The 24,213-nt window shown below is 40.3% G+C and overlaps 1 protein-coding gene across 1 annotated transcript in view; it reads right to left on the bottom strand.

Annotated features, from left to right (window-relative positions):
* Positions 1-23,635, bottom strand: part of fstl4 (follistatin-like 4) — a 192,969-nt gene extending 169,334 nt beyond the window's left edge. Inside the window, exons 1-2 of the mRNA XM_018692479.1 lie at positions 23,278-23,635; positions 6,541-6,700 (exon numbers count right to left, since the gene is read on the bottom strand). Coding sequence (XP_018547995.1) covers positions 6,541-6,690 — 150 coding nt within the window. The 5' untranslated portion in view covers positions 6,691-6,700; positions 23,278-23,635. The remainder of the gene's footprint in view (positions 1-6,540; positions 6,701-23,277) is intronic.
* Between the last annotated feature and the right edge of the window lie 578 nt (positions 23,636-24,213).

The raw sequence follows: 24,213 nt of genomic DNA, 5'->3' as shown, positions 1-24,213 counted from the left end.
GCCTTTTCCTCGCTCTTTTATATGCGTTGCTATGCAGGAACTTAGAATTCAAGGACCCATATGTTTATATGTACCCACTCTCTCTCTCTCCATCTCTCTCTAGCTCTTAATTCCCATCAACAACAAAACTCTCTGCTAGAATCAGCTGCCCGTATGCCAACTCAGCACTGCAGCTTTAATATATTTGTTAAGCAGCAGCCTCAGTTAAAGTCATATACAAAGAGCTTGTCGATAGTTTGACCTTTTTAAGATACTGCCTGATTAGGACAGGTAAGGAGAGTTGAATCTATAGCTGTATGTGTTTTCACAAGAGCTCCTCTGTACACATTCAATAATTTCCTGATGTCTTATCTAACAGTAATTCATCAGTGTACCAACAAGCTGCTTAAGTAGCTAAATGAAAACGAGCCAAAAAAAAACAAAAAACATTGACAATGTATGTAAGTGATAATACCTTCACAGGCATAATTCTGATTAATCCTAAAATAGAACCTGGCTTAACAAATGTATTATTTTTTTCACTACATCATTATCTGGAGTGGTTTCATGTTCCAGCGATACTCACTGGCACAATCTGCCCTCTAAACATTTTCATTTATTTAAATTTGTCCCTAGCTTCTAGAAACAAAGTCATAAACAACAGCTGCATCTGCAGCTACATCTTCATACCCTACCTGACATCGCACAATTAATGTGCTCATCCAATACACATGAATTAAAAACGGAATTTCAAGATCAAGACTGAGAGCCAATTCACATCTAGTGCCAGAGAAAGGCGTCATGTTCTGAATATTAGAATTACTTTTTATCTTCTTAAACTACCAGACCAATACAGTTTTTTTGTAAACCTCAAGGTAAAATACAAGACCAGATTCCATCAAGAGACACCACCATCAAGCAAAAAAAGTCTTTCAGTGGTGAAAAAAAGTGCTGACCTTCAAAAGTACATAATAATCCTTCCGTCTAGACTTGGATGCAATGAGCAGAGGACAAAATCTCCTTTTATTCATCGGGCCTGCACATTGCATATCAAATTAAAACAAAGTGGGTGTAACAGTAGAGACATCTGGGGTGGTTTGTGGTGATGTCTTCTGCCTCAATGTTTGGTTATGACAGATCACCTCTACTTCTTCACTTCTCTGCAACACCCCAATTTCCCCGTCACTGCCTATTTATGTGTCTCTTATCTGACCTATCCACATGCTTTCAGATTTTCTACTCCGCCTACCCCTTGTCACTTGTCCTTTAATTTTAATTCCCTTCAACTTTGTGGGCATAGAAGAAACTTTTGGAACTACTTTGGAATTTAATGGGATCCAACCAAGTGAGTTCGCTAAGATTGTTTTCTTACTGTTCATTTTTATAAATATTTTCTTTCTATTGTTGTGTATTTTTCCATCAAAATTCTGTTTGCTTCACAGCAAACTGGAAACAACATATTTTTAGTGCTTGTTTTATGGCATACCAGTTGGAGTACATAAAACATAACACCTAAAATATAATCCTCATACAGTGCATTGCTTCAACAACCACAAATATGCAAAGAGTTTATTTAGCAACTTTCTGCGTCCACCTTTATTACATGGTAACTGGAAGACGTTTAGCTCTCATGGCCCCAGATAGTGTCTTGTATCACACAAAAATGTGTCCCAGCACTGAAGACAAGACACACACACAAAGGAAAGTATTATTGCTTCATATTATGGTAACCACTGCATATGTTCTGTCTACCTGAAAGGTTTTCTACAGCTTTGAGAACAAATTATCGAGAGACAGTCTGAAACATTATGAACTAACCCTCTGGGGACTGCAATGTAATAAAAAGTAAAGCTTTATGGGCACAAGTCATAATCAAAATGTAAATGTAGTGGGGTAGCCTAACTACTGAAAATTAAAACACAGGAGAAGAACCTGCCATCATGGAGAGAAGGCTATTTTCATTTTTTCATCTTCGTTGTTCCTGCAGTTACTTTTTTTTTTCAATTCATAACCCTCTTACTCCTAAACCTTTTATCCAATGAGCACAATCCCCTCTTCTTATGTGGTTTCTGAAAAATCATTTAACTACTCCAATGTTTTCCCTCTTCATAGAGGCAGCTCCCCAAACCAAATCATATCAAATATGCAGCATATAAAAGCTCTACATACACATCATCAGTGTTGGCTGTCTGTATGCTGTGACACAAGAATCCAAGGATCAAGACTGCCCATCCCATCTACACGTGTCCTGCACCACCACTCAGGTAAAAGTTATGACAGCGTGTACATAATTATATGAATGACTTAAATGATTCTTTTAGTCCAAACAAAGCTACATCTATTCTTTTAAAAAATTAGGTTATTTTGCCATGACCTATTATCGTATTATTGTTCAACTTTGTATAGACAGGATTCATGCAGTCTGACCTAAGTTTCCTGTCAGTGTTCTGGTCCGGCTGCACAATGGCATCTTTTCATCTGTGCCAAGACATATACTGTAATTGTACCAGAGCTGTCAACAACACTGCATGCATTTGTCAGCACACTGCAGGCAAATTGGTCGCTCTGCAGGTATCCAAGATGGTCCCCAAAACGCTTTCATCTGGACTTTTTTGCTTCACTTCTCACTCTTCATGCCTAACAGAGTCTATTGTTCCTCTGTTTAGATGTTTTGTATTGTTTCAGGGGGGTTTTAGTCATAGAAAAAAAGAAATCTGGCACTACTTATTCATTCCTAAAGGCTTTCAGAATGCATCCCACATAATCATGTGAATTCATGGATTTGCATGATTCACTCCAGGGTCGCCTTTAAATTCTGGCGTCAATTGACAGCTTTTTAAGTTCCCATTCTGGCCAGATATGTGGAGGGGAAAGAGGGGTGGGGTGTGCCTGGGAATTTGTTTTTTAACATCAAGGGATTTCAGGGGACAGAACCACCCGGGCAAAATGACGTTCCACAGCCGACTGCCAACTTGGCAAAGCCCAAAGAGAGTCAGACTTAGAACAGACCAGGGGGTGTACATGCTTCATTTCACAAAGAATTAGGACGACCGCAGGGCTGTGTGGTATGTGTCTGTCTGAGCGTATGTCTTTTTGACAGTCTGTTAGGGCTTTATGTTTCTGTTATGCAGACAACATTTGTTAAAGAGTTCATTCTCGCTGGCAAGGACCAGTTTGCTCACAGGGCTTGTCTTTTTTTTGTCCCCTTTAACCCATGAAACTCATGTGTGCCATCAGAATAGATGCAACCAAGCGAGCTCAATCAGAGGCTTGCCCATGAGTGTTTAAGCAGTAAAAACAGTTGTAAATGGAACAAACAAAAGTTTGGTTTAAAATGAGGTACACACAGAAAACGACAGGCAGATGTAAGGCTAACTGATTGCTGATGTTAGTTGTAACTATTAACAAAAGCACAGTAAAGACCAAACAGAGTAGAGTTAGGTAGCATATGTCTCCCTGTGTGACTCCACACAGAGTAAAACAATAGGATTTAGTTTACAGTATTCTGTGTGCAAAAATGGCTATACTAAGTTATCGGGAATACAAACACAGACTGATGAATTCTAATGATCTTGAGTGACTTCATTCATATTTCAAACTAAGAGTTACAGCCTGAAGATTTATTAATTGGTGTTTTCCATCCATTACTTGTCATTTGTTAGGATTACCTTCCTGTAACTATGGCTCTGAACCATGTTTGGGAGACCTCTACTTCTAAGCTAGTTTAGCCTGACTCAAAACAACTTGCTGGAATTTAATTCCCTTCTACCATAAAGACAAACACATGGCCACACTGAAACGTGATACATCCTGAGCTTCCCAAGACATGTAGGGCCAACGGACAGTAATGTTAACCACTCCATGCAATGCATAGACATAAAATACCATAATGTAACATTACAACTCTGTAGACTCTGAGAGCTCATCACTGGCAGCTCATACTATGTTAGCTCTGACTACCAGCCACTGCAGGCATGCATGTCATTGTTCATGCTTACACTGAGCAGATATTGTCAATGGATCTTCACACTGCAAAGCTACTAGGCCCTGCCACACACATATGTTTGTTATCCACCTTCCCCTTAATCTTCTATTTCATTTTTAAATATGCTAGAAGTGAGGAAACTGGAACAAATTGGTAATGTTCTCTCTCTCTTAAGTACATGAAATCTGTTGACTGAAATTTAACTGAAACATATTCAGGCCTTGTTAGTACTTGCTTACTAATGATTACTTTAATCTCGTACTGTTCTACCAAATTCTATTCTACTTTTACAATAATAGCTGGGCTCAGTGGCCTTGACCATAAGCTTAAAAAGCAGATTCCTTTTTGTGTATGGCTACTACAAATACAAACACTGCCAACTAGTTCTGCCTATTTTTACCATCTAAACTACCACCTGCAATTTTTGTCAGTTTATGAACTTCTTCTCCCATATGTGCAACAAACAAAATGTCAACAGCAGTCCGTTGTATGGAGACATAGCAAAGGTCTAGGCAGGGACCACTGAATTCACTGTACTAATAGAATCTGTCTTTCAGCTAGCATGACCAAATGACATCTTTTCAGACTAATGGTTAACCTCTCATCCTCCCTGTCTGCCCATTTCTCTTCCTGTCAATTTCCTCCTCTCCTGAAAAGTGAGCAGAGAGCCAGAGAGGAAGTAAAAGATAAAGAGTAAAGATTTCTGCATCACACGGCAAGATAGCTAAGCAACCCTGTGCCCCTATTCTCTCAAATGCTTCTCAGGTAAAACAGAGGTTCATCACACATTAAGGCTGAATTCAAACAACAGCTGCAGGGTTACATTTAAGTCTGCTACAGCAGATATGTTATTAAATTAGTTCCATTAGTTCTAATTAGTTAGTTAGTTAGTTTTCAAAGTAGATCCAAACTTGTGAACAACTCTAATTTGTATACAATATTTCTGTATGACTTAATTTTTATGTCTGCAGCTGATCTCTTTATCACTTCTATATTTCACACTGATTGTTTCACATTTTGCGTCTTAAAAATGTCAGTATAATCTTGCTCACTGACACAGTGCTGAATGAACTGAACAGGTCGACAAACAGACTTGGTTCTGAAACTTCTATTCTCAGCACATGGTCTAAGACATTTTTTTCACTAAAATACTGCAAATAACTAATTTTGCTCTGTCTCTTATCAATAAATCTCCCATCTGCTTGTGCCTGTCCTCCCAACTGTGCACCATGCACTCTGCACCACGCAGATGTGCAAAGTGAATTTCAAGGTCAGAAAATAACCAAACTGTCGAGCCAGGCACTTCTGCAAAAATTAGGCATAATATCTGAATACTGTGTTCTAAAACCCTTCTGCCTTGCACATTGGTGGGTATAAGAATTTCCATTATTTACTGAGTTTGAAAAAAGATGTATTTTCAAAAAGGAGTCAAAGACAAATTTGGCCAGTTACAGTATATAGGGTCCATTATAGTGGAGAACCAGAATGATTCCACTGGCATTAATATAAAGTCAGTATTTAAAATTATTGTAATTAGAACATATTTATGCTATAAATAGTACTCTTGTTGTTTGACACACCAATTTCTAATTCAGACCATTTGTTTGTTTGCTTTCAAGTTAGAATACAAAATATTAATACCAGCAATTTCATATACATTTTTAAACCGATAAGCAGTCTGTTTTTTAGCTAGCTTATTGGACCTCAGGCAGACAAGTTAACACTAAAAGCTGAATATGTCACACACTTTAAAGTTGGTTGTACTCGTGAACACGTACACAATAGGACAAGTAATACCAAGATAGTTTTGACTGAAATTTCAGCATTCGTGTGAAATTTAGCTAAAGTTTCTACTGTTAAAGCCCTGTCCGACTTTCGGCAATCAATAACTTACCCACTATCCTGTCTTCCTTTGAGCTAGGAAGTACGAAGGAATTTGTAAACCGAAGAAGGTCCACTGACGAGCGCATTTCCCATAAAAGCGCGCACTTTACAAATTTAATCCAATTTACACGTCCTAACCAAAATAAAACTGTGTATAATGACGGTAGAAGAAACTAGTTAAAGTGGGTCACCAAGCTAAATCTACATTTTACCGAGTTAACAAACGACGCAAACCACGAATGTATAGTGTCACTGAGCTTGGTAGCTGCCCAGTGGCGAAGCAGACCAATCAGAATCTTTTCACGGCCTTAATTGAAAGACCTGACGTCTTTTTAATTCAACCAGTCAATCAGAACCGCACATCTCTAGCTGACACCCACGTGTGTTTTATTGACAGCTAAAGTCATCGGCCAATAGCAGGCCCTTCAGTAAATAGATAGATAGATAGATAGATAGATAGATAGATAGATAGAGAGATAGATAGATGGTCTAAAGTGTCTCTGTTTTGATTCACTTCATTTTTCTGTGTAACCCTGATTTGATTTAAATTTGATATGATTGATTTCTATCACCGTAAGTGTTTCTCTTGCTTAATAGAGAGTGAAGGTGATGGCCTCACTGGGAAGCAGTGCAGTTAGTGTTCTGTGTGTGTGTGTGTGTGTGAGTGTGTGTGAATTGCTTGGGATATTTACCATGGAGTGTGGTTCCTGGGAGGTGGTACGTGACATGCTGACTCTGTCCACGCTGCCTCGCCTGCTGCCCTTGTGCCCTTCAGCCAGCCAGCACCCTGAGGTTCCCAGCAGCACGGCCACAGCCACAGCCCAAACACCCAGGCTGCCCATGAGTGTCTTCCTGTGTGGAAAAGTAAAAACACAACGCAGACAAAGTCCTTAGACTCACTCTGTTGTACCTACTGCAGTTTCCAAAAATAAAACATATTACCCAGCTCTACAGTCCTCTTCATATTCACCTGGGTTTGAAGGGAATGGTACACTTTACTTGCCTGTACAGTACCAGAGCACGTCAAAGTTGTTCTGTCGTGTATGATTTTGTAACTTTAACTGTAAAACTTCACACCTTAGCAGTGATTTTAATCTGTCATAATCCTACTTGTATGCAGATGTATTCGTAAATTGAATTTAATTGTGGATCTAACAGTACGCCATTATCACTTTCATAGTGCTCTCCACAGTAGAAATGAAGACAAATTAGGTGAACTCAAATAAGCCCATTATTTGTTATTTGACTATATGTCATTGCAACCATTGTAGCATACAGAATTAGTTACTAAAAAGTCTGACAAACAAGTGAGGGCAGAGCAAATTATCCCAAATCAGAGTGCAAAGAGAGCCTTATTTCAGTAGCTGTTGCCAGGCATGACACAAGAAAAGACGTCTTGGCCAAACAAAGGCAAATATGAACAGGCTTAGAATATAACACCAATAACTTGGTGTAAATAGCATCTTTAAAAGGCCCTGTTTCATCTTTCAGTACTTCCTGTAAGAATTCATTAATCCTGTGGTCTTTATAGATGTCTATATTTCAAACGTGTATTCAATACATGCAGAGACAAATACCTGAAATGATGTTCATGCATACACACACACACACATGCACAATGGATCAAATACTGTACAAACACACACACACGTACACAAAGCATAATACAGCTACGTAAACATCAAAGGCCACAGTGATGGGGATAATTATCTGTATTACAAAGGACACAGAGAATCTTTTGATGTCAACAAAGAGACAACCCTCTGAAGTCGCAAATGGTGGAGTGTGGCATGGGAGCTTAAAATATAAACTCAGAAGATCAATTTCACCGCTGTGACACATAGACAGTCACTCACTCTCTCTCTCACACACAGAAACACACATGAATCTCCAGGAAAAAAATACAAAAAGCATCTCAACAGTACTGTTGTGTGCAGAGCTGGAGAGTAAAAAAGCACCTAAAGTAGATGCGCTTAAACATGTTTTCAAATGACTACTTGCTTTGGTAAATTATATAAGGAAAAACAAGAGGGCATTTATCAACTTAAACATTAAGTGCATTTTAAATGATACAACTTCCCAGCCCTGAATGCCTGAGGTGTCAATACAGTCCAGCTATGCTAGGTCACACATTCTGGTTGTGCAATTCACTATAGCCAACTCCTGACTGAGGATTTTCAAAGCAATCTCCTGTGTGATGGGACAGTAGATCCTAGCTCAGTAATTGCTGTCTTTGGAGTATCTCTGTCAGAGGAACAACTTATAGCTCCTCAGGCAAATGCTATAGCATTTGTAACTCTGCTGGCCTGGAGGCTAATTCCTCTGTACTGGAAAGTCAGACAAACCTCCCTCCTTTAAACTCTGGGTCAAGGAAGTACTCTCTATGACTCCTTTAGAGAAGCTGAGATATAATCGAAATAATTCCCATGAAAGATACGTTAAAACCAGGGCCCCCTTCATAGAATTTGTTGAGAGCATACCCCGCACTTGATATCATTCTGTCTTACACACTTACACACATTAGATAGACAGTAGGATTCAATGATGTATAATGTTATGCAATGTCCCTATTTTAAACATTGCTACATAATGTACATTGTTAGGAAATGTCTACCTTTGTAATGAATAATGAATATCGTCAGCCTTACAGAAGTCGTAGCGGGTTATTGTACTGAGTTTGTATTGGCACTGCACCAGTGTTTCTGTTATTGTGTCCATCCCTTGTATTGAGTGTGTAGCATGTAGTGTCTAATGCCCTCCAGAAGAACTTGGCATTTTGCACTGATGAGATATATTTATTGGACTCCATCAAATCACTGACTTCTAGTCTGGTCTTATCAGCTGATGTAGGTCTTTATGGTTGGACTATGTGACACAGCAGTTTGTTACATGTGTTATTGTACTTTCAGGTAATGTGTTTATTGTTTTTACTGTGGTCTTATACTTTATTATGTGACTTTATTGTGTGTTTTACTGCAGAACCAGTCTGAAAACAAATTTCCCTTAGGGGGCCATAAAGTTTCCAATTGAAGTGAAACAAGGGCACAAAAACATGCAATGCATCTCAAACAGTGCAGGTGTCTCTGGTGTTAAATATCCGCAGCAGTTCTTCACTAGAATGCTGAATATGAATAATATGGTGCCGTTAGTCACCTTGACCCTGTTATGCCCTGGTCCTGCTGGCTGAAATTTTTATCTCTGCTTTACATATCAATTTTTTATTTTTGGAATAAATAAACAAACACACATTTTGAAGCATTTGATCACTTTTCACACATTTTCAACTTTCATAATAGGTAATTGGTGATGAGAAAATCATCTTTTTAATAATCTTTGCATAACAAAAAAATCTTTGGTCCTTGACTTAAAAGTAGGACAGCACAGTGGTACAGTGGTTAGCACTGTTGTCTCACAGCAAGAAGGTTCCAGGTTCGAGCTTGGGGCTTTTCTGAGTGGTATAGATAATGGATGTATGGACTTAAAAGTAACAATATCACAGTGTATTACTGTAATCAAAGTCATGCATTCACAGTATTAGTTAAGTAACTAACTGTGACAATCTTTTCCTTAAAGCTGATTAAACTGATTTATTTATCTATTTATATTGGACACTTGGGAGCAGTGGAACAAGCTGTAAATACAGCACTGAGTGGTGAATGTGGTGAATGTCAGCCAACACTTGCCATATGCTGGACATCTGGAGCAACATTCACAGTGTTTCTTGGCACCTGATTAATACCTGTTCAATATTTACCCTCACTTTTCATTCAATTCTTGTCCCCTCTCAATTCCTGAGAAAAATATCCGGCTCTTTAGCTGAGAAACACTTCACTTTCTTCACCAGTTTGTTGCTGTGTTTGTCTGTCTTGCGATTGGTGCTGAGCACGTAGCATACAGTGAGTTTATTAAAACCTTTTCTCTGAAAACAGCTGCCTGCTGCGTCTGGAAATGAGCTTGATGAAAGCATATCCCTGTGCCTGAAAACCAACACAGTGATCCAAAATCCACCGAATGCTCTATAGCATTGAGAAGGACTGCAAAGTCATATGATAATTCATAGAGGGTTCATCACTGTGAATGGCCCCTTTCATATAACACACTGATCCACTGTTAATGTGACAGTACTGATTAGTGTAGCTTAAAAGTATCGACAACAGATCATTCAGGAGGGACTATACTGACTGTATAACTGCACCATACACTATGCTCACTATACTGTATACTCTGAGGTTCATCACTGTTTCCAGAGGTTGAAAGATGAGGTTGAAAGATCTGAAAAGAGGATAGTAAGTGGAGCTTTGAATTGATATTATTTAGTCTCACATATGGTTTCCAACTGCATATCATAGGGTTTTATACATACTTTTAATATACTTTTATACATAACAAAACTGAAATGTTCCAGTTCAGTGAAAACAAATCAGAAATATACTCAAGTGCTTATATATATATATATATATATGTATATACGTACATATTACTTTCCACCACTGCTAACCACATGCAAAAGTCCTGTCATTGTAAACAACACTCGACAAGGAACCACCAACATCATTCAGCTAGCTAGCTTGGGGCTAATGGGCCCTCATAGATGAGAGCTCACCCTTGTGAAATTAAACACCAAATGAGATCTGCCAGTCACTGTCTTAATGTGCTGCCTGCCCCCCTGGCACTGGCCCACACACACACACACACACACACACACAGCTACACAAAATTTATACACAAATACATGAGCGCACGCACACAGACACACACACACACACACACACACACACACACACACACACACACACACAAACAGAACACTGGTGGTGGAATGAATGGTCCATTTTGAAATTCATCAGGAGGGAGAAAGTCTATGAGGAAGCCATTATTTGACCAGCATATTAAAAAGCTTAAAGGGACAGACTCTTAAAAACTGGTGCCCCCTCAGGCAGCTTCGCTCAGATCAGACTTGTTCAATGAAGGACTTGCATTGTATAAACAGACTAAATGTGCTGAAAGTTGAATGGCATCTACTCACACCCCAGCTACCATCTCTCCCAGCTCTCAATTTTCATGTTTTTCTCTTCACAACTACCAATTTTCTGGCCACAAAAGTATTGTTAGGGGCCTAAAGCATTCAGTGGAGCTGCCTGCTCCTTTTTCAGTTGCTTACTTTCTTGAAGGAAATTTCATACTTATTCTCCCTATATGCTTTTCTGAGAAATTGGTTTGAAGACTTTTTAAAATAGGAACTGAACCAGACAGTTATTAGTTGAATCACAAGCTCATAATAATAGTTTTAAAAAGAAAGGTGAAAAATTAAAAACGGCAAGAATACAGGACCAGAGGGAATGGACTATTCATACCATACATCACTGCAATGCACTTTTGCATGGGCCAATGATCTGTCAAGGACTGCGGATCTGTACTGGAGATTGTATCCAGTCCTACAGTGGTGTCATGTTTGGGAGGGATACCTGTACACTCAGTATGGCCTGGAGGAATAATCACATCAACCAATAACTGTTTCAGTGTACACATATATAGCCATGTGAGAATTGTATTACCACTGTTACCTTGTGCCTGCTAATTGTGGGAACTGTTGGGTCTCTCTTTGCAAATATAATAATATAAGGAGTATGATCTAGACATGTTGAAATGATAACATTTGTTGTGATTCAGGGCTATGTAAATAAAAATGACTTGACTTGAACTGACTATTAAGATGTTTACACAAACACAAACTTACTGTTACTGCTATTTAGAAAGATAAATGAAACACTTAACTAATGAGCTTGTGTGCTTGTGATATTGACAGCCCAGGAACTGAAGCTTTCTTTTTATTACTACCATAACACTGAAGGAAATAGTCCGATAAATGCCTATAATGTGCAGTGCTAGGGTACAGTAAAGAGCCATCTGCTAGTCATCACATTTTAAAATAAAGCATTTTGAGGAAGGCCTTTGAGACGCATCAGCTTCTCTCAACCATGAGCTGCTGTTTTCTGGATCTAGGTTCTAGATCTAGGTCTAAATACTATATAATAATAATTTTCGCCTCACTGCTTTCAAATGGCTGGAGCATAGATGGATATGTAGAAGAAGTCATACAAGAATATAAGAAAATCATTGCTCACTGCAAAGAACAAAATCTGGTCTTATGAAGCTAATATAGGATTTTTGAAGAATTAAAACTGCCAAAAGCTGCATGGCTTGGAACATTTAACATCTGAAATAAGATTCATCATAATATAGCATTCTTTCAGTATTGTGCATTACAGTTGGTGACTTTCTGAATATTGCTTTAAAAGGCAAAATACAGTTTTTCACCCTCAGGACTCTTTCATTTTACTCTAGATGAAGTCTGTTATCTCAGTCACAAATAGAGATTTGGTATTTATGCAAATGTTTCTAAACAGCTCAAAGTCACCTTGTACTATGCATCATCATATATATAAGACCAAACAATATAAACCATGCCACCAGGAAAACAAAGTGTTTGAGTTTGTTCCAGTATGCTTTCAAAATATTTTTATCTCTATCCAAACTCACAATTCCCAAGACAGTGTCACTCTGTCACTTTGTCAAAGAAACTTTTAAGAGGGTTGAGTGATTACTTCTATTAATTTGACTACTAGCGTACGGTTTAGTGAACTAGAATCTGCAGTACTTTTCAAGAAAATATAATTACACAAAAGCAAAACAGACAGCAAGAGACCAATTGAAACTAAATTAGATCTAATTATGACCTTGAGCCAGAAAAGTTAGTCTCTCTTCCAGTATGAAATGAAAATTGCATGGTAACATGATTATTTTTGGATCCTTCTATACATGCAGCACAAAACATCTTTCTCCCCCAGTGTGAGAGACTGTAAAAACATCTGGCTCTGCTCAGAGGAGCACACACAAACTGTCGGGCTGTGGCTAATGGTGATATGTGTCCACAATATCATGTATGGATCTAAGAGAACATAATGTTCTATGGCACTGATGCAGACTAATGTGTCTTGTTTGTTTTGTGGCAAGCATTTTATCATTTACAATTTTCAGTGTTTTTGTGGGTTGTAGATCAAATCATCTATTGATGAAACAGATCCTAATCTATGGGCAAGATTCCCCTCTGCAAGAATGTAGGTGCGATTTTGCCTTACAGCACAGATACTAGCTTTACCTGGCATTTGTGATCTCCAAATCCACATTTTATCAGTATACATACAGAATACACTACATTTTAATCCTCATTAAGATGGGAGTAAGTTGTGTGCGTTGCCATTTTGGAAATGATACAAGACGTATGCCAAACGACATCAAATTTAGTATCATCATCTTTGAGTATATTTAGTCATGTGCACACACTTTCACACTCAAACAACTGTGAGAATTAAATGATTCCAGAACAATTAGTGAAGCAATTTGTGTTTGAACCCAGTCTATAAAAATGACATATAATTAGGGAAGATGAAAGGGAAGATGAGTTCCCTTTAGAAACCTTAACCACTGGTTGACAACACTGAACCTAAAGAATATTACAAGAGGCAATAATCAAACCACTGTCTGTGTTGTTCAGTCATCTACATCAGCAGTCACCAACCTTTTCGATGATCACTTTTGAAGTCCAAATATATGGATCCATGACTGATGGTGACCAATGGATTGGTGAATCCATCTATGTCAGACAATATCTACAGTATTCCAGATTCATACCTGGCAGTTCACAGCATTGGAAGGTTTAGGACAAAGTTGTGAAACATGATTTTAGCGAGTACAGTGAGACTCACAACATTAAACTGATATGACCCAGCTAAAATCTTACTATGTTAGTCTGACTAAAAGGACATGTTTGTCAAGAGACCGAGGCTACAGCCAAACGTAAAACTGGCATGTAAATGAACACAGCCCCGCAGCCTATCTGTCTCTCTGTAATGGCAGCAGGGGAAGGCCTCTAGCTGAGCTCTGAGACAAATTCAAGTGATCAGTCTGAGTGCTGCTTCCTGCTCTCTGTCCCAGCTCTGCGCTCCAGGTAGGTTTGCTGTCACAGTTACAAATGACACATTCAGTTCCAGTACAACAATCAGTCCCCACTCAGCACGCTTACTCCCTCCAAGTTGCTGAGTATTTAAAAAGATTACAAAGGAGGGTGGGAGGGACAGAAAAAATAACATCTGTGAACGCTGAACACCACATGCTGAAACTGTAAGGTTTGTAGTTCACCGCCCTGAAGTAAAATCTTTTGCCTATGAAGAATTGCATTGAGCTAAATTTACTACTGTAGCATGTACAGATTTTATTTTGAAAATCTCCGCATATTTACAGTTTAGAAAATATCCCCAAATCAACAAGAAGAGCCCTGCTTTCGAAAAAGTTATGCATTTTATCAGCTGGGTTAACCTGCTATCCTTTAAAAGCAGACAGTAAAAAACAAACCTCTCTGCACGCTGTTACTCTGAGTGCTGCCTCAAACTGATGCTCCTCTTCAGTAAATTCTCTGCTATCATCCTGCGTCTGCTGGCCTATCTGCCTGCACTCAGGTTTCAAACAGCCCCTTACTCAGACAGATGTCTATGCAGCATGAAATAGAGCCACTGAGGGGATCGCCTTTACCCAAAATGATTTCATGAAGCTTGGCTGCGGCAGTGGCTCGCTTGTCTATGTGTCATTCTCGTTCCTGTGTGGTTGGAAGAGATCCTGAAGACTCCAAGGGTGTCAATCTGTCTGTCAGCAATGCATCAGGATCACACGGTTTAACCCTAGTGATCTTCTAGACACTCCAGGTGAACAGGATACACATCCTTTCAGGGTTTTTTTTCTCCCCCCAACTGTTATTTATTTTTTTTATGACAAGAAATGTGATAAATCTCAGGATGCTCTGGAGTGGTGTTTTCCAGAGAAGATTTATACAGCACAGTAGTCCGGAAAGATAAGGTTATGAACTGTCATTCACTGTAATGTAAAAGACTCATAAACACTGCCCCTTGGAACGGAGGCTGGAGGCTGGCAGCACACCAGTTAAAAGCTGACAAACAGACAGCTCATAGTTAAAACATTTTTACTCTGATAGACAAAACGATCTAATTAATGATCACCGTTAGCAGTCAGAACAAGACAGGGGATAGGAAACAGATAAGCCCTTATCAGTGTGGTAAGGTTTAAGTCATTTCAGCTATCCTCCTGTTCACTTCCTCAAAAGTGGAAACCAGTGGCTCTGTCACAAGCCTGCACTGCTGACTTCTGTCTCATGACACCTGTCATTAATACAGTATATTCCAGTCAGCCAATTCATATAGAATAGATTATTATGTAAATGTAGAATATGTACGACATTCATTTTTGGTATCTATGCTCTGACCATATCGCTCCCTTGTCTAGCTAACCTAGAAGAAACTTGACTCAAAGCCTACAGTTGGGTACTGGGGTGGAGTCCGGGCTTTTGAAATGCTGCAGCAGCAGCAGCAGGACCAGGGGCAGGTGATTGGTGTGAGCAGACATGCAGCAAAAGAATAAGAGCACTGACAGTCTAAGAACACAGCTCTGATTAAAAGGGTGTGTTGGATGTGGGTTGAGGTGAGATGAGTACATTATGTGAGGTGGGCAGCCTGAAGTAGCTTGCTTGCTTTGCTTTCGTTTGGAAAAAAAAAACCAAGTCATTTCCTCAAACAGCTGGGAACTGTAGTTTTTAGCAAACATTACACACACAGGAGTAAATAGTGCATTTGTTTGCAACTTTTGTCAGTCACTGATTTTGTGAGCTGGTGTGTATATCAGCAGCAGAACAGTGTATGTAGGACTGACTACAAATAAACTACTTATGCAGTGGTGTGGCTTGGTGATGTGTTTTTTTTTTTTTTTTTGGACAACAATGGAGGTCTATGGCACAAAGTAATAAGATATATCAGGTCATGGTTTCACAGACAATACTTGACAGTAATCAATTCATTGTTGGTTTTGGTTGTTATGCTATTTGTTGACAATAAGAAAGACACAAATTATCTGTACCTGTAGTAATTTGGCTAAAACAAAGCATTGATATGTTCCTTTAATTTACGCAGCTGTGTAAGCTAAGGAAAAGAAGGGAAGACAGTCACAAAAGTCTGGCAATTAGTCGAAGAAAAAAGACACAATAAAACTCTAACAACAGGCATAAGCCAGGGCGACACACAAAAGACAAGAAACAGCAAACAGCAGAGCAAATACTGTGAGCACAACAATAAGGATGTCATTAAAGCAATTATAACGTGGGAAAAACACATATGGTAGCAGTGATAGAGAAGTTGATGTATTCATTTTGCATAAAAAAAAAAAAAAAACACCAGCACGTGTGCCTTTTCAGATTGTGCTTAAATGTACCCTTAGTGAGAAGAAGAATGAGTTGGCCTCACAGAAAAGGCACAGAGTCCTTGGAAAGAACACAATGCAGGTTGTGGTGCTTTTGCAAGACCACATATCCTTATCGGCTTGGCTTCCTCTGCGATACCTCCGAATTAATTATTCCCTGACACTCTTTGCCACTTTCTGTCTCTATAGAAAATACAGAGCTTCAGGCTGTTAGGTAGTAATAAGACCCCATCTCCAGACTAGACAGAGAAAGAGGGAGAGAGAGAGAGAGAGAGAGAGAGAGAGAGAGAGAGAGAGAGAGAGAGAGAGAGAATGAATGAATAGGAGGCTCATTCTTTCTGTACTACACACTATTCTCTTCCGCTGCCTTTTTACCTTTGTTACTCAAAAGTGATATTGACTTTTGGCTTTTTCTCTGACAAGTTTCCGTGACCAGATCAACAGCCCCTGGGTGTTAAAGCCTACATCCTGCTTGTCAGGTGTGGCTGAAAGACACACAAACTGCGAGTGACTTGTTAAATCCAGAAATCCCCCGCAGGCTATATGACATGGCTGAAGGAAGCAAAAAACAAAAAAACAACAACAACAGCCAAAAAAAACAAAACAACAAAAACACAAAACAAAAAAAGGGGATATCAGGAGGATCCGCAGTGCAATGACAGGGAGGCCTGCCTGACTAACAGGACTGCATTGTCTAATTATAGAGCAGAGGCAAAGTGCAAGCAAACAACATGAAAGAGGTCTGAATTGGTCATGAAGAGAAAGACACTTACTAAGGCATAAAAAGCTCTCCAGAGGCACTTTGTGGAAAAACAAATGTGGTTTGTATATATCATCATCGCTGACTGAAGGACCACAAGAACCCGTAAATAGTTGGGTGTTGTTGATTGAAGTCCTGCTCATGGCTGCAGCAGCAGGAAACCAATGCACATGAAGAGGCAAAGGATTTCTCTCTAATATTTAACACTGTCTAATATTTAACAGCAACAGAAAATATATTTTATACAACACATAATTGCATCAGGATTACGTTTTCTATTAACATACTGAGAATATGCTCTCAGTACAGTAAAATTTTCATAGATATCGCACTTGTTTTCTGCCAAAACATCAGATCTTGCAGTACAATATCTACAAGGATTACATTTTTATGGTTATGTTTAGGCACTTGTAGCACTTGGTTAAGCTTAGGGAAAGATTGTGATCTGTTTGATACAGAAAAAGTTCACAGTGACTTCAGACACAAGGTGTAACTTTACATTTAGCCAAAGCCACCATCTTTCTCTAACCTCTCTTGTACTGACTTAGCTGCCATTAATAAATGTGCATGTGCATTCAGCTCTGGCTCTGAACATAATCTAGCCAGTGATTACATTTCCTATAAAAGTACCTGAGCTCAGCTGCCTTCTGTTGCAGTTTAGTTGTGAAGAAATGTAATTTCTGGGAGACAGAGTTGTTAATATAACATTCTGAAATATCAGTGTACCTCAGTACAACATTGTCAACTTCATTGTTTCCCTTGTCAGTGTTGCCCTAAATGCTCACTGATCGCTGGCTTCAAGAAAACTCCTCCAAAACCCTACAAATTATCTCCACAGACTCAAAGTTAGCACTTCTCCCTCATAAGCATTTAGGCATTCAGAAGCTAGTTATTAAGTTATTAATGTTCGCAGTGGGGTTTGTTTGCCAGCGTGTTTGCTTTGTTGACAGGCTGTCACACTCAGCCCATGGTGATTGCCATGTTTTTTTTCCCCCTCACAGCTTCACCTTCACATTCAGATTCAGATTTTCTATCCCCAAATAACTGAGGAGGTGTGTGTGTGAGATGTAAACCAAAAGCAGTGAACCCAAAGGGAACTTTTAAAGCTTGCTCCAAAACCTTTGACCTTTCATCATTTGCTTTGCTTTCAGGTTTCCCACCAAAACAAACACTATGGCACAGAGTGTATAACATTGTGTAGAGGCAGTGGCTTTATTTGTTCACAGCAATTAGTGATATCATTACTTGACGGTAAAAGATGGTGGTATTAATTGCTAAAGTTTCCGAAGCATCTGATCATTTCAGTCAGGGGGAACGAGTGTTAAAAAGTCATACACCATACACCTGGAAGTTCTTGACCTTGGGAGCAGCACGTGTGACAAAATATTCTCAACTCAGCATCCTCTTGCTAGCATTTTCAGGGCTTCCAGCCACTCTTTACTGTGTACTGTCTGCTCTTTTTGCCCAAGCAACAATCCATTTTCATAACATAGGAAGCTGGTCACCATTGACGGGTACTTAATCTCAGACTCTCTCCACTTGACTTGTTGAATGTTTTTCAGTGAACAGGAGAAATTAGACAATGGGTTGCCCACTACAGTGGGTGGAGTAACATTTCAAGACAGCCTCTTTGAGTGTGAGACAGCAAAATAACTCTAAGCAAAAGAGCCACTATTTGGCAGGTTCAATCAGTGAAGTGAGGAATGACTGCATAAAAGGGACAGGCAGATGGCTGACTAAATTCACTGCAGAAAACAGATATGGTAGGTGACCTTTCTGTAACCCCAGCACGCATTTCTCCCTCTCTGCTGACTCTTTCGTCAGTTTCCTGCATTCAGGAGAAGGAGGCAGTGAGCACTATTTGCTCAGAGCAGCCCTGCTGACGCTCTGAGCTCAGCTGCCTTGTTCATATGGGATGCAGCAGTAAAGGTCATTTCTAGAAGTTCAACATTAGTGATCAGAATTTCAAGTGAACCGTGTTGCCCACATTTTATGCCCCCACGCTCTGCAGGGGAGTACAGGGGACTTATCAGGTGAGCCAACAGACACAGTAACGTGGCCCCGGAATAAAGAATCTAATGGGGCAAGTTACCGGACCTCCTCAGTTTCAGTGCTATTCATATTAAGTGCTTCCCATTGTTACAGGCCTCATGTTAATCAGTTATATTTCTCTGGGTATGAGTGTGTGTGAGTGTCAGCGTGCCCCCGGCTAAACCCACGAGGAAGAATTTCATCTGTTCAATTTAAAACTAATCTTGTCGCCCCCATCAGAAGTGTGAGCGAGGGAGTGTACGGCGAAAGAGCCAGCTCATAAGAGTGACTCACCATCTGTAATGCATTTTTTGCCTTTGTTTGGAGTACGGCTCATTATATTTCTTTTGGAAAATTTGCAAAGCCAAAAAAATCAAAGTCACCAGGCGTAAAAAAAGAATGGAAGGAAGTGGGCATGGTTTACCCGAGGGGATAGCTTTGTTGTGTGGAAATAAATCCTGCTCCTGATTAGACAAGCTCTGCATGGGGTTCGGGCAATGTGATGCCAAGCATTTAAACTGTTCACGAGTGGGACATTATAATTGATATGAAAAATTTAATTTATTCTAATTAAATGTTACATGGAATTGTCATCCAGGGCTGTTTATGTGTGGATTGTTTATAGCCTGGAGTGCCTTGAATTTACACAAAAAAAAAGAAAGAAAGAAAAAAAGAGAGACTGGGTCATGTCTACATATATAAGGAAAAAAAGAATCACTGTTCCACATATATTTGTAGCTGAAACTCCAGGTATATACCACTGTAACAATATTTTATTTGTTCTGGGTATTTTTACTCACGTTGTTCTATTGTTTCATGCATTAAAATATTTTCAGTAACAAGCACTTTTTGGCTTTACATCTGGCCCATGGGTGCAAAACACAACAAGATTCACTTGAATCTAGCACAAGAAATTGTTTTCCCAGCCGCTACTTGCTATGAAAGCTTGTATAAAGGCAGCATTTGAAACCATTAAAATACTGTTCTGTCCTGCAGCCTACTTCCTCTCCAACAGACATAAGTCAACATCTTTAATCTTTCATCAACACGACTGCTGGACTTTTGTTTGCATGCTTTCAAAAAAAAAAAAAAAAAATTCTTTGGGACCACGAAGCAACTTTGAAATATTCCTTTTCAATTCGGACCAACACTACAGCAGTAGTGAAATAAGAGAGCGCAGCTACATACATGTGTGTTGCTTGCTCTTGCACTGAAGTAGGTAGTGAATGTTTTTATGCAGACTTCCAGTGTTTAGGAATGTGAGCGGAAGGGAAGTCAAGAGGGCAAAGAGGCTACGCTTTTCCCAAAATGGCCTGCCCTCACCTTCCCGTGTCAGCAAGTATTCACTCATCTGAAATGCCCTGAGGCGGGACACTGAACTACAACCTGCTGCTCTGTCGTTGAATCTGGCCCCTGGCCCTTCAAGGTGCAATGTAAAGAGAATTTTTCTACTTGGATCAATAAAGTACCACATTCATCATATCATCAAATTGATTTCAAAACCAAACCAGGAGGTAAGGTTACTTAGTATGGGCATACATTATTTTCAGCGTTTCCTTGGTTCCTTAACTAACAAAGTGTATCTGTCCATGATTAAACATCAACATTGCAAGCAACTCTAAGAAAACTGCTGGCAGCTCAAAATCCAATTATCCTTTGAAAACTTGACAACCACAAAACAATAGTGTTACTGACACTGACAATTTATTGGAGAGGGGGAAACTGGCTATTGCTTTATATTTTGCCAGTGTCACTCCAAAAGTCAATTATATGCTTATGTTGACATATTGAAATCCAATCTGGAGACATGGTTAAATAGATTGCCAGACTAAGAACAGCCCGTCACGCAAGACCAGTGGAAGCATGTGAAAACGCTTCATTAGCCTGTTTACACAACAGCAGATTAGACCTTTGTTGCTATCCTTAATTTTTTTTTCTTTATCCAACTAACACACATACTTCACACATGCATTTACGCACACATGCTTCATTAAGCTGATTCCAGCTTTTTCAGGGTTTAAGCGCTTAGCAGGAGGAGGGCACTTCAGAAGGCTAATTCAACTCTTATGAGTCAAATGTTACAGTGAAGATTTTTTCGTGTGTGTGTGCATACACCAGTGTGGCTGTACACTGGTGTGTCCTCCGCATCAATCTGTAAGTGTGTGAGTCATCCCACTATTAGGCTGTCTCTGAAGCACAACAACCAGCCATAATCTGCTGGACACCACACTGTAATGGCTCTCTGTGAGACAGCTAATAAGTTAAACACCAGATTGCAAACCGCAATAAGCTCGACTGAGTCGCTATTCTGGGCTGCATCATTATTTCTCAGCCCCGTTGACTATGACCCCAGGGTGGGTTGCAGAACTGCTCTGAAGGGTTCAGGACATGATCTGGCCCCCTTATAAAAAAAATAAAATAACAAAAAACAAACAAACAAACAAACAAAAAACAGAGTAATTTAGAAACGCCTGAAAACCGACTTTGTCTGTGTTTTCAGAGCCACCATGAGGTTTGTTTATATATATATATATATATACAGGTATTGTGCTAATGTAATGCTCTTGTTCTTTGTCAAGTAAAACTCAGTGGTGATAACCCCTGTCCTCCTGCCTTATCGTCCCACAATTTTACAGTGTCAGCTATGAGAAAGACAACTTGAATCCAATGCCAATGAATCCATGAACACAAATGTGAACTTTTCCATCACAAATCATATTATGTCACATGCTGGATCTCCACGCTTGCTTATTTGTGTTCCCCTGCAAAGAATGACTAGGCTAATTTCTAAAGGTTGTCACTGTAAATTATGAGTTCAGGCCAAAGATCTGCAAACAGATCCAGCTGGGAACTGCTGCCATAAATACTCTCATTCAGGAGTGAAGGGAAAGCTATCGATCCAGCTTTCTCTGCATGTGTTGATAGTGTGCATGTGCACTCCTTGTGTGTGTGTGTGCTCACAGCTCTGTGTCTGTGTGTGAGACTGCGTGCCCTAGTCGAGAGTTGGAAGGGGGCTGTTGGCCCCTCTTCAAGCTGAGGAGGCTAGGATTTACAACCAGTTTTTCACAGATAGCACAGTGATGAATGGCCATAATTCTGTTGCTGGATGTTGGCTCTGCATCTGGTTCCAGGTAGAAAGGAAATCCAACAAAAACCCCCATAAAGAAAGAAAAAAGAGTTGGAGAGCCAGAAGGAAGGCAAGAAGAGTGAGTATGAGAGAGCAAGAGGCTGGAGCGTTTTCAGCACCACGGAGAGCTCCGGCGCAGTATACGCTGTAACACGGCGGCGTGCGCGCCGACCAGTCCTCATTTCCCACTCCGCTGGCCGTCACGGAGGCTTTGCTGCCGCTGTGCCAGCTCTCTGGTGACACTGATAGGATTTTCCCTTGAGAGGGAGCTGAAGCAGCTCATTTAACACAATCAGACAAGAAAATCTCATCTTGTTTAGACCCCCCCCCCCAAAAAAAAAGACATACACACCCTCATTCATGAGAGTTTTTCGCATGCCGGTGATGAGTAGACGAGGTGTGGGTGTGTGTGTGCTTTATGAGACACAAATCGTTAATAGATGAAGTCTTCCCCCTGCGTCCTGCCAAGGAAACTGGCTGACGCCAGGAGGACACGGGTGAGGAGGAGGGAGGTGGGGGTGAGGGTGGAAGGTGGAGGGTGGCGGTAGTGGTGGTGTTGGGACCGGGAAGACGTGCCAGAGAGCCTAGACAGGGATGTGCGCATCCCACTGTGTTATCATTCCAACCCCTCTGCTGCTGCTTGAGCAAACCTGGCGCATCCGGACAGGCAGAGGAGTCCTATACTGGAACCATTTATCATAAAAAAAGAAAAGAAACCACAGACTGCCCCCGTTGTTTTCGAGCAGGTAGAGCCGCCTGCACGGATATATGAGGTTACCAAAGCCGGCATCTAGTCAAATGGAATGATTAATCACATCTCTGTGTTACGCCAGACAATAGACGGCTTACCAGGCAGTGTAGTTAAACACTGTCACAGATTGTCATTGACATCGCTCTGCGCTATAAGGCTGCACCTCACACATATCTCACCCAGAGTGTATGGCTTAAAATTCTGGAGCTCGCTCTCTCCTTTTCTTATTGATGCGTCTCTCCTCTCAGCTACTCACAAACTAATTCAAAATGAAAGCACGTCCTCCTCACTGTTTCCATTCACTCACACTCCAAACACACATAGTGACAGATAAAGCACCGTCATGCACCCCCCCAAAAACAACCCAAACTTGCAAAAATAACAACAAAGCAACCTCGGAGCCCCTTATCCCACATCAGTAAATACAGGTTCCACCTTACCTGTGGTGTTCTGAGGCAAGAGGACAGAAAGAAAGGGAAATTCGAGCAAATGTGCCACAGATTTTTTTCCCCCCCTCGCAGCAACGCGTCCAAACTGCGCTCTTTTTTAGTCCCACTCCTCTCCTCCCGCTCGCTCTGCAGGGGCTTAAAGGGTTTCAGATTAATTAACGGACCGGTGTTGATCAGTTAGCAGCTGTGTTAGTGACTGGTGGTAAAAGCGCGTCCCAACTCTCAGCAGCAGCAGCAGCAGCAGCGGCTTGCCATCCCTCCGGCTCCTCCGGGCTGGTTTTTCCTCTCAGCGCTCCGGCTCCTGCCTCTGCCCTATTTCAACTCCTTCTCACTCTCGCTCTCCTCCTGACGTCAGCCGCTGCACGCCGAATGCGGTGTGAGGCTGCATCTGCAGATTCATCGCGCTGGAAAGCGACACCTGTGTGTGGCATGCGTGAATGTGTTAAGTTTGTGTGTGTGTGTGTGTGTGTGTGTGTGTGTGTGTGTGTGCGCGTGTGTGTGTGTGCGTGTGTGTGTGTGCGTGCGTGCGCGCGTGTTTAGATATCAATGAGGATCAAATGTTCTCACAGGGATAGAGAAATTAGAGACCATTTAAAAATGTTCACATTATTTGCAGATGCTTTACTTATAATTCCTTTCTTCATTTAAGGACTGGCAACCTGTGTGAGTTTGGGTTAGTCTATTTTAGATTGGGTTTTTGACTAAAAAGTTGTCATAGTTTTTTCAAGTGAGGCTTTAGGGAATCCATGGTGCCTATATGGTACAATGTGTACGTGTAGGTGTTCCAGTAAACGTACAAATGCAGCGTTTTCAATGCAAATGAGAATTAAATCAACAGCTTCTAATTCAGTGCAGTAAGATTCTGTGTTTGATACTGATACTTGTTTAAAGTTCAGAATTTCCCACAAAATCAATGGAGTTGTCACA

This window comes from Lates calcarifer, linkage group LG20 (assembly GCF_001640805.2).
Source record: "Lates calcarifer isolate ASB-BC8 linkage group LG20, TLL_Latcal_v3, whole genome shotgun sequence".
In the NCBI taxonomy this organism is placed as follows: Eukaryota; Metazoa; Chordata; class Actinopteri; family Centropomidae; genus Lates; species Lates calcarifer.
This window is presented reverse-complemented; position numbering and strand designations above follow the sequence as displayed.